Source organism: Triturus cristatus, chromosome 5_1 (genome assembly GCF_964204655.1).
Source record: "Triturus cristatus chromosome 5_1, aTriCri1.1, whole genome shotgun sequence".
In the NCBI taxonomy this organism is placed as follows: Eukaryota; Metazoa; Chordata; class Amphibia; order Caudata; family Salamandridae; genus Triturus; species Triturus cristatus.
In genome coordinates, this window is record NC_140587.1 from 387113141 (window position 1) to 387125408 (window position 12268).

General features: G+C 46.7%; 1 protein-coding gene across 9 annotated transcripts in view; it reads right to left on the bottom strand.

Moving 5' to 3' along the window:
- OXR1 (oxidation resistance 1) overlaps positions 1 to 12268 on the bottom strand; it is a 1797650-nt gene that overhangs the window by 493451 nt on the left and 1291931 nt on the right. For all 9 annotated transcript variants that reach the window (XM_085605104.1, XM_085605101.1, XM_085605099.1 and 6 more), the window contains one exon: positions 10779 to 10892. In XM_085605104.1, the coding sequence (XP_085461230.1) occupies positions 10779 to 10892 (114 nt within the window). The remainder of the gene's footprint in view (positions 1 to 10778; positions 10893 to 12268) is intronic.

Here is a 12268-nt window from a genome sequence, read left to right on the forward strand (position 1 = left end):
CGTACCTATCACCATGACGATTTGCGTGATATTCATTAAAAGGCGACTATGCATACAATAAATCCACGTGGAATGTATTTACACCACTAGTGAAGCTCTGACATGTCTGATGCCCTACCGTGCCTAATCCCGGTAGACACCCTTGTCGTTTATTTATACAAACATGGATAGCTATTGACGGGCACATTTAATACACAAGCACACCAAGCCATTCAAAGGGGATTCGACAAAAATTCGACCAAAACTATGCAAGAAACCCCCCTCACGGTTAATAAAACACACATCCACTGCCGGATGTGTAATACTTTTTATTGTACTCTCTGGAAAGGGGACGAACATCACTTGAGTCATAGCGCGCTCCTGGCAGAGCCCAATGCTGTGTTACACCCACCATTGCCTGCCGAGTGCCACACACCTCTCTGTTGTATTCCACCAGCTAGTGCATATGCTATGACACTCTCTAGCCCATGTGCACTGTAACACCACCCCGTGAATATGTCATGCCACACTTGTCTTCGCACGGGTTATACTGCCCCATCTAACGTGCCTTCCTCGATGCCTATGTTATAACGCACAGTGCTATGCCATACATATTACAATCTGGGATCCATATCTTTGTCACAGTGCATATGCAACATTACACTCCCCAGCACATATTTTATATTACAACTTTAGAGACTAGTTAGGTTACACAACACTGCCCTGTGCATATTACACTCCAAGGCGCATATCGCATAGCACGCGCTAGTGCCTGTGCTATCTCGCGCTCTCCAATGAATCTGTCATTGCGCACAATGTATTGCATATTATATTTCATGCCCGGTTCATCTTATATCACACTTTTTGGTGCATAGTTTATACCATACACTATATCTAGTTTTCATTTTCAATCGTGCTCTCAGGACTATGTTCTATATAACACTGTGTTCACCTACCCTTTTCACGGGCATTACATTTTGCGATAGGGGGTGGAGGGTCAGGGGGTGTTTCTGCCAAGTGAGCCCGGAGTCACAGTCACAAACGTCCTCTTCTTCCTAAATAAAAGTGAGATTATGCCGCATACTTGTTCATATTTTACGTAGTTTGCACAGACACACGTTTTAAAAACAATAAAGTTCCTAATACCCGCCTTCTCTGAACAGTTAGCTTGCTACCCCATCCCCCTCCTCCCTATCCTCTGTTGTGTGAATCCATGGACTAGCCTCCTCCCTGCTGCCATGCATGATCTGATGTGCTGCCACTGCCCTCAATTTAGTATGATGTACCAGTCCACTCCTCCTGCCCTCCATTGCCCAATTCTATGGCCCATCATTGACCTCCTGCTTAGCCTCTGTGCTTAGCTTGCTGCCCCTATTCTCCTTCCCCCTGCCCGCGGATGTCTTTGTGCATGCCTCTGCTCCATCCTTTTTGCCCACCATGTTCCATGGACCTGCCACTCCTATCTACTCTGAGTGTTCTGTTGAGCTGCCACTCCCCTCCCACCTGCCTAGCATTGTCAGATGACTGTAACCTATCCCTGCCACCTCCACCCTGCCTGTCCACATGCCATGCCCCTATCCTCTTCCTCCTGTCCTACATGGTCCATTGTACTGCCACACCATTCTGCCCTTCCTGGTCTGTTGTGCTGCAACTGCTCCTCCTGCCTGCCCCGTGCGGTCTGTTGTGAGGGCCCCTTCCCCTGAACTTTGTCTGTGCACAGGTCCTGACCCTCCCTTCTATCCTCCATCATCCTTTGTGCATGCCCCTGCACCCTCCTTCTTGCCCATCATAGCCATTGTGCTGCCACTAGCCCTCCCACTTGCCATGCATGGTCTTCTGTGCTGCCATGGCCCCTCCCACCTTCCCTGTGTGGTCAGTTAGCTGCCCCTGACCCCCTCCCACCTTCCCTCCATGGTCTGTGTGTATGCCATCACAGTCTCACTGTTGCTCTTCACGGTGTGTCTTGCTTCTAGTGCCCATCCTGCCTGACCTCCATGGCTATCTTGCTGCTCCTGCCCTGCCCCCTTGCCCCCAGCCCTCTGTTTACATGTGCAGACCCCTACTCCCTCCCTCCTGGCTTGTCTGTTCCATTGTAATGCCCCTGATCCGTCCCTCCTGCCCTTTATGGTCTGTTATGCTGCAGCTTTCTCTCCTGTCTGTCCATTATGGTCAGCTAGCTACCATTGCCTCTTGCCCCTCTGTTCTCTGTTGTCCATGTGCATGGTCCTGTCCCCTCCCTCTTGCTTTCTATGGATTGTTGTGCTGCACTCCCGTCCCGCATGCCCTGTGTGGTGTATTGTGCTGCTGCAAACCCTGATGCCTGCCCTGCAGGGTCAGTTTGGTGCACCTCTCCATGTCCCTCCTGTCCTCTGTTATCCAAGTCCATGTCCCTACCCCATTTCCTTCCATGATCCAATGTACCATACTTGTGAACATTTTGAACTTGGTAAGAGGGAGATTTTGAAAAAAAACTGGGGTATTGATTTTCCCCTTTGAGTTACATTGAAAAAGAGGAGATTGTAGACAGGAGACAGATCAAATAAAGCCCATTTGAGCTTAAAAACATTGGACGTTTCCTGGCTGAATCGGGTCTGTTGGCATGTATGGTTGTACTACCATTGCCTCTTCCTTCTGCCCACAATGGTCTATTACATTGCCACAGCCTCTCTTGCAAGTCCTGTATTGTTGGTTTGTTGCCCCTGCCCCCCTTTCCACTGCCCTCCATAGTCTGTTGTGCTGCCACGGCCCTTCCTGCCTGCTCAGTGTGGTTAAATTGTTGCCTTTGCACCCTCCTACCTGCCTTCAATTTTCAGAGTCCGTGCCCCTGGCCTCTGCCTCTCAACAGTATCCTAATGAACAACTAGATTGCTAACATTCTATATTTATTACAAAAGTGTGGAACGCCTGACGTCATCTTGATGTAATCAAAACTGTAATACCTAGAGCATTTCCTTTAGAAATTACATATATGAGAGGGTCTTATTGGCATCAAAATTATGGTTAGTGCTCTAAAAGACTAAAATAGGCCGATGGGCTGGACAGGGACATTCGCCCGGAAGAGGTGGTTGCGGCTATCTCCAGGTTAAAATTGGCGAAAGCTCCGGGGCCAGATGGCTTCACCGCCATTTTTTACAAGAAATTCTGCACCCAGTTGGCACCCATCCTCACCCGTCTCTTCAATTCTTTATCGGTCGCGGGAGCTATCCCTCCGGACCTGTTAGGGGCCCACATAGTAGTCATCCCCAAACCAGGGAAAGATCGGACGCGCTGCGGGGCCTACCGCCCTATCTCGCTGCTGAACGTTGATCTTAAGCTTTATTCGGGCATCCTAGCCGGCCGGTTGGCTTCTTGTATGCCGGGCCTGATTGACCCTGATCAGCCGGGGTTCATCCCAGAGCGTCAGGCCCCTGACAACACGAAACGCGTCCTGCATTTGGTCGAGAAAGCTTCTCGCACGACGGGTGAATATATGCTGCTCACGGTCGATGCTGAAAAGGCGTTTGACCGCGTTCACTGGCCCTACCTGGAACAGGTATTGCGGCGGATGGGGCTAGGCGAGAAATTCCGCACCCATATCTTTAACTGCTACAAATTCCCGTCGGCAGCGGTCCGGGTGAACGGTCACACGTCTACAAGCTTCGCCATAACGAGGGGCACGAGGCAGGGGTGCCCGTTGTCGCCGCTGCTTTTTGCGGCGTATATGGAACCCCTCGCCCAGAAGATCAGACAAAGCCCGGGTATTTCCGGAATTAAATTCGGGGGGTATACTCATACCATCAGCCTCTATGCGGACGACGTGTTGCTGTCCCTGTCGAATCCACGGGAAACGCTGCCGGCGTGCGTAGCGGAATTGGAAGCCTTTGCGCGGGTTGCGGGGTTCAAAGTGAACGCGGACAAGTCGTTAGCTCTCGACCTCTCACTGACCCCCTCCACACGAGATCACCTGCAGAGCTCCCTCCCGTTTCAGTGGGCGGAGGAATCGGTCCCATATTTGGGGATTAAACTGGCGCCTACGCTTCCACGAGTAGTGGCCCTGAACTATGCTGCTCTGCGGCGGAAGATTCGCAGACAGCTGGGGAGTTGGAAGCATTACCCCCTCTCATGGCTGGGCAGGGTCGCGGCGGTCAAGATGACGGTACTGCCCCAGATCCTCTATCTCTTCCGCACCATCCCGCTCTACCCGCCAGCGGGGTGGATCCAGCAGACCCAAGCTGAATTGGCTCGATTCATTTGGAGCGGCCGGAGACCACGCATGAAGGGGTCACTATCCACTCTGGCGCCGGAAGACGGGGGTCTTGGGATCCCGGATCTTCGAATCTACTTCTGGGCCGCACAGCTGCGTTATTTGGTGGAGTGGAGTCGCTGGGAGTCGGAGAAGCATTGGTTGTTTCAGGATCAGGCGGTGGCTGCACGACCCCTGCAAGAGATCCCCTTCTTGCGTAAAGAACACCGGCCTCCCAACCTTTATGCCTCACACATCACTAGAGTCCCTCTCGAAATCTGGGACCGGACTACTGCTCCTCATGAACTCACTACCTTTCCCTCCCCGCTTACGCCCCTATTTGACAATCCGGACTTCGCTCCGGGAACGGACTCGGCGGCCTTCGGCAGGTGGAAGCCGGCCGGTTGTCGCTTCCTTTATCATATGTACGATGCGGAGGGGGTGCACCCGTTCCAGCACTTTTGCCATGAATACGGGCTGCCGGAGGAGGAGAGGATCCGCTATCTCCAAGTCCGACACTGGGCGCTTGACGGGCGGGTCCGTCCGAGTGCTGACCGGCGGCTCTCCCAGCATGAGCGGTGGCTACTAACGCGATCGTCCGATAAACAACTCATCTCCGACCTATACAGACTGCTTCAACAGAGATTCACATATACACATAACGCAGGTCGGACACGCTGGGAAAGGGAGCTTGGCCGGACCCTGACGCGGGAAGAGTGGGGGGGAATAGCTTACAGAGCCAGACATTCTGCTTATCACATGGGCCTCACCGACACCCTCACGAAGATCACGACCTATTGGTACTACACCCCAGAGCGCTTACACGCGATAGATAGACGGCGGGATGCACACTGCTGGAGGGGGTGCGGACAGATAGGAACCCTAACTCATCTGCTTTGGGAGTGTGAGAGAATTCAGGCTTACTGGACCCAGGTGCTTGAGGAGGTGGACAAACATTTCGAGACTGCGATCCCACGCTTCCCGGCGTACACTCTCTTGGGCCTTCCTAACCCTTTCACGTACCCGCTCAAATCACGCAGGGGACGACAGATTGCGATAGCGTTGGGGTCAGCGGTGCAAAACTTACTTACCCACTGGCGCACCACCACCGTACCAACATTCACAGGCTGGCTCTACCGTTTGTGGCATGTCCTGGGAATGGAGAAACTCACATTGACGTTGATTGGGGAGGGTTCCAGGTTTGGGGAATTGTGGAGGCCCTTTTTCGCACTGTTGTCCTCAGAGTTCAGGGAGGTTACTTGTCCCCGCTATCTAAGGCTGCTGCGGCTCCCTGAGGTCCAAGCAGAGGGATAGGGCCTGAGTGTGACTGAGATGTAGGAGGCTTGATGGACGTGGAACGGGGGAGGGGGGGTACGGGAGGGGGTTTATTTTTATTTAGTTTTTATTTTTCGTTTTTTTTACATTGTTGTTAACATAATGTTTGCTCCACGAAAGATACCAGGGAGCACGTCGAACTCCCCAGACTGACTCAAGTTTGATTCCGCCCGCGGCAGGGTTGGGGGAGACCCGACCGGCCCTCAGAGGCTGGGTACAGAGTTCGCCATAAGTGCTGTGGGAGCCTGTTTGTATGCCTTTTGAAATATTAATAAAAGATTTAAACCATAAAAGACTAAAATAAGGACATATTTTCTGAGTTTTCAAATAGCGACAAAGCACTTTTAAATTATTTGTTATCTTTATGTTTTTTTATCCAGTTGACCACTTGATTAAATGTTGCACTTAGGGGAGAGGATGTGGTGTTACTTCCAGAACTGCAGACTTTGCAAATGGGGAACCAGGTTGGAGTTTCTGCTTCAGCTCGACATTCTGTGATTCTGGTCAAATCACTTAGTCTCCCCATGTTTACAACCAAAATGAATTTGTTCTTGTGTGATGTAACCAATTCTCATGTAAAGCACTCCAATACCTGACAAGTCTGCACTATATAACACTGCAAAAACACAAAAGAATAAGTGTTTTGCACACTTCTGTCATTGGGCTATATTTGGGCTACATCTGGGTGATATTTGGGCTACATTTGGGCTCTTTTGTCTCTGGTGGCCATCTTGGCAGACCTATTTGTTATGAAGTTTACAAATTTCCTCATTTACTGCAGTCTCCTCAGTAGGAAATACTTTCAGTTTTTTACTTTGATTCCATCAAGAAGGCATTCAGATGTGTCACACATTTGCCATAAATTCAGAATGTTAGCACTCTTTTTGCTCATTAAATCACTGTAGTAAAGCTACTGCTCACCAGGGAAAACTGCTGCTGGTATTGAAAGTGCATGTTTCAGTCTGCATGTCAGAATTTTTTAATGAAATAGAAGAGCATTTGAGAAGTCACTCAAAATGTGCCCTAATTTTTCTTTCTGCAGCACTAATCATACTTTTTATGGAAAAATGAACCCCCTCATTTTGTTCCTTTTTAAATTAAATGTTTTAAGAGTTACCACTTTAATCCAAGCAAGATGGCTTCAGGTGTGCCATACGTTTATAAGTAGGACTGTTAGCGCTCTAGTTGTTCTTTGGAACACTCTGGGAAGCTGCAGTAGAACACAAAGGAATCAACTGACAGTCTCTGCCCTTGTTGGATGTACATGTTTTACTGAGAATGTCAGACTTCATTCTCACATGACTGAGAAAGATAATGTGAATTTACAGAAAATAAGCTCTCAGTTTAGCTTATAGATCACCTTCCAAACCTCTGTGGGAAAAGCATGAGAAAATATTTTTCTCTCAATCATGATATCCCAGCAGAAGGCTTTTTCACATGGTGAAATCACCTTAGAACATACCACAATTCCTAAAATGAGTATGGTACCATCAACAAATGATTTATAATGTAACTAAAGTCTTAAAACCTTCTATTAACTGCAATGCTTTTTAATGAGGTGCTATCATGTATATTGGTCCCAAGATGGCTGCCAACACTTCTTGGATGAAGTGCTGACAGCCAATTAGATCTCAGGATGAGATGGGTGGTTAGGCTCCGCCCACATATATATATGATTTTACTTTTGATTTTCTCAGGAACTACTGAACAGATTGACACCAAACCTGCAAAAGGCACTTCCCTGACCTGAGGACTACCTCTCTGCCAAATTTCAAGTAATTCTGTTCAGCCGTTCGGGCTATACCTTGGACTAAAGGTCCCTATGGAAAATTGCATGGGGAAAACGTGTTTTGGGACCCCCCTTTTTTCTCAGCCCCCGCTTGACGAATCCCCCCCGAGACTTTCAGGGTAGGAGCGGAGCGAAGCGCCCCACCTATTTTGAAAATTTTGCGAGGATTCGTCAACCGGCGCCAAAGTTATTGCAAATAGAATGTTGCGGATTTCCTATGGAAACACGGTCCTAACTATAACTATCTACTGGCGACCGCCAGTAGATAATATATATATCTATATATATATTCACTTAAAAAACCATAGGTTTCACACATGTTATAGTTAGGTGGATATTTCACTCGTAAAAAAACAATGAAATTCCCCCGTTATAGTTAGTTCAGATAACTATAACTCGCTCGCCCGCAATGCACTGCTGATGACGTCACATATTACATCACTCATGACATGGTCAGTGACATCATTCATCGGTCGCGCGAATTATAGTTATCTGAACTAACTATAACGGGGGAATTTCATTGGTTTTTTACGAGTGAAATATCCACCTAACTATAACATGTGTGAAACCTATGGTTTTTTAAGTGAATTTGCAAGGTTTTTTAAATGCTAATTCCTAACTATAACGTGTATGAAACCTATGGTTTTTTCAGTGAATTTGTACGGTTTTTTAACCTCTTCCGTGCTCCATGACGAGATAGTCTCGTCATGAACTCCGCCCACTAATAAAACGCCCGGCACAGGAGGGGGAAAGGGCGAGGCACAGAAGGGGTTAAATGCTAAGTTATGTATGTATTATTATTTTTTTTATATATTTATTTCACAATAAACTACGTATTAAATTTTTTTTTTTTTTTTTGGTTTTTCACTGTGCGCGCACCCCCGAGATTTTTTTAAAAATTTTTTTTACAAAAAATGTCTGCCTTCGGGGTCCTTCAGGGACCCCCTGACAAAGGCTAGGGGGTCAGGAACTCTCTACCCTGCCCCCTTTTCACGTTCGCCACCTTCCTTTTTCACTCTCGCACTGAAAACAAACAAAATGGCGGCCGACACTTTCTGATTTCGACCGATTCGAACGTTGACTAACATGTAACCACCAATCAGAATTACGCTCGCGCACGTTAGGGTGCTCGCACGGTGCGCGCACGGTACGTGCTTATAGATATTTATATGCATGCTATTTTCTCAGGAACTACTGAACAGATTGACACCAGACCTTCAAAAGGCACTTCCCTGACCTGAGGACTACCTCTCTGCCAAATTTCAAGTAATTCTGTTCAGCCGTTCGGGCTGTACCTTCGACTAAAGGTCCTATGGGAAAATGCATGGGGAAAACGCGTTTTGGGACCCGCCTTTTTTCTCGGCCCCCACTTGACGAATCGCCCCGAGACTTTCAGGGTAGGAGCTGAGCGGAGCGCCCCATTAGTTTGTCAACCGGCGCCAAAGTTATTCAAAATAGAATTTTCTGATTTCCTATGGAAACACGGTCCTAACTATAACTATCTACTGGCGACCGCCAGTAGATTATATATATATATATATATATATATATATATATATATACATATATATAGATAGATAGGATAGATAGATAGATCGATGTATATATATATTCCAACAAAGTTACCCTCATATGGCAGGAGCCACAACAAGGTAAGTCATAGTCCCATATTTATTCACAAAGGTTTGCAGACAGCATAACGAGGCAGCATCCTCAATATCGCCAAACGCGTTTCAAGTCTTCACGACCCTTCATCAATGGCAGTTGAAAGTACACTCGCAGACTGGCCACGAACAACTTTTTACATGCAAACACCTCCCAAGTGGGCGTGGCCTCTCCTGTGGCCCTCTGGTATTTGAAGTAGTCAGTTGATTTTTTTACTCAAGTGAGTGTCTGCAGCGCCTCATTTACTCAAACATAACATCCCAGTGGAATGATGACAGCCCTTATTAAAAGCACACTGCAATTATTGCCCTCTTGTGATGGTTTTACCTTCCCGATAAGATGGGGCCGGCATGGCCTCACCGCGGCGCCGCCGCCTCTATAGCGGGGCTCCTTCCACGGCCGGGGTTGACCGCAATTATTCCAACAAACAAAGTTACCCTCATATGGAAGGAGCCACAACAAGTTAAGTCATAGTCCCGCAGAAAGGCAAGAGCTGGCTAAACCAACCTCCTGTATCGCTCGTCTACATATTCTCTCTCCCCCCTGGCATCTGCACATTCCTTCCATAAGCCTACAATCAGGCTGGGTTCAAAGAGTAGGGGTGTAAATGAAACTGGTTTCTCCTGGCTGTCTCCTATTGAAGATTGTTTACAACCCCCTCCCCTTGCTCTGGCATTCCTATGTAGCAGAACCTTCTCCTCCCAGAATGGCTCTTTCACAGGCTACTTATCACCTCATCAAAGCAGCCTGGCTAATCCACTTAACTCTGACCAATCGGGACAGATCACAAAGGCTGAATTTTGGATTACAGACAAAAAAGTCTTATAACTTCTTGTCTGTTCATTTTAGAACAAATTCAACAATATCATATTGTTGGATTTATCAATACCATTCTATTAAGTCTTTGAATGATTTTTTTTCTGATTCTCTTGACGGGAATCATTCAACGAATAACTTCTTGCCATGTTAACCTATGGGGATTTGCAATGGGGAAAATGACTTGGGCAATTTTTCCAACACCAGGGTTTGCAAAACATCTTTTATAAGGACCCTGCATACCCCTGGAATACCTAGGGGAGACTCTAGTGGTTCTGAATATGTAAAAATATTGCAGATCCTCACTCCACAGTGCTCCCAGCACAAACGTCAATTTTGGAAAACACTTTACTACAATGGGGGAAGTGAAAAGTGCAATTTCGCTAAACCCAGGGTGTATAAAACTTATTTTAGAAGGGTCATCCTTATAAGTACCAGATTCCCCCGCCACCACCACCACCACCGGGACACCTAGGGGAGACCCTGGGGGTTCTGAATATGCTAAAATATTGTAGTTTAGTAATTTTTATGTGCCCCAAACATCAAAGTTGTATTTGGGCACAATGTACATGTTAAAAGCAGCCCTGCAACACAAGGCTGCTTTTAATCTGACTACAGGCCTCAGCAGTGCACACATGCAAGTGCAGAAAAGGCTGCTGGCCTTTAAACTGCCATACCCTGTTATATACTACAGGCTTAAAGGTAGTTTTGATCATAATGATCATAGTGGTACAATAACTCAAAGTGTCAGAGTCAGTTACCACGAGTACCAGTCAGCAAACAAATCTGGGGGTGCCCAAGGCACAGGATGGCTTGGCAACAGGGTCTAGGACCAATAGGAAAACCAAAATTAATTTTGCCTTTCCACAGGTTGGTTTATAAATTAATGAAACATGTTTCTCCCCATTCTGACTATTCAAGACACTTCGGCATACATATCCCAGACAACGGTAAAAGAAAAAACATACGTACTGCTGACTTATCAAATTCCGCTTCTGAAGAAGTTGGTGACAATGGACTTATAGGACTAAGCGACGGAGAGCTTTCAACACTGGAAATATAGTCCGGATCAGGAACATACAAAACCTAAAAAGTTTACAAAAACAAAAACATTAAGTGTGAAAAAGTAAACTTTTAACATGAAAAAGTGCATGAACTTACCTGTATATAACATACTACCACCAGCGTACAAGCTAGAATGAAGGTAACATTTAAAACGTGGCATCATTAAAAAAAATTGCAATTCTGTATTGATTGGTGGACTGTACCAATATAGCACTTATTACTCCCGATGAAGCACTGAGGCACTATGCAGATGGTGTAGAGGCTTTGAGCTTGATGTCTCCGGGATAACGCCTTTCCTGAAGTCCTGCTCAAAGGGCTTCAGTTTGCCCCAATTATATTGTGTCTGATCTGGTGGGGCACAGAACGAATAGCACGTACAGGTTAAGTGTGAATTAATGTATAAGTGAAAGAATAACTTTCCATTATGACCTAACACTGTGTGCTCTGTATTCACTGTATGCTTTTTAGGTCAAGCCTACCAGAAAGAGCAAGCTGTTTGATTGCGAAGATTGTATAGTTTCTGACCTGTAACTCCAGTTCTCTCGTAGGGGTATTTCCATGATAGTCATAAGCGCTGAATAGTCCCGCCCATCTGCGGGGACCTCGGAGCACTTTATCAATATAACTTCTTAAGTGCTGTAGTTCGCCTTTCTTCGGTAAGGCCTTGAAAAGTCACTTAAAGTCATAATGCAGCCATGAACAAGGCTGCAGTGGCCATAATTCTTCATCTTGGAGTGGCAAAAGAACAGGATGCAATGAAATATGCACCCAGTACCTGAATAATTTTGTAAGGGCACAGATCAACCCTTTTGCTATGTGAAACTGAGATGAAGTGCAAGGCAATGTAGCCCAAAAGCTGCCATTATAATCAGAAGAAAAAGGAGGCTGTCCAATATCCCCTTCATGCTCAGCCAAAGGCAGTTACCTCAGTTCTTTTTGAAGACTGTAGTAGATGAGTAATAACGGAGCATGAAGATTGTCTGTCTGTCTACTCCATGGGGGAGGAGGGAAGGGTTGCTTATGTCTATCATGGAAATACCCCTAAGAGGGAACTGGAGTTAAAGGTAAGACACTATACCTTCTCTCATAGCGTATTTCCATGTATAGTCAGAAGCGTTGAATAGAATAGCAAGCTCATCCCCCAGAAGCGGTGGTGTAGACCGAACCACAAATGCATGTAGACAGCTAGGCAAAGATTTCTGGGGGATGCTTGTCCTACTTTAGCATCAGCTCTAGCATCTGTGTCATGGCAGTAGTATCTACAGAACGTGTGGATTGATCTCAAAGTAGCTGCCTTGCAGATATCAGCCAAGAGAATATTCTGCATCAAAGCTGTAGTGGCTGCCTTTCCTCTAGTGGAGTGAGCCTTGGGCCTCCCAGTGAGAGATTTATTAGCT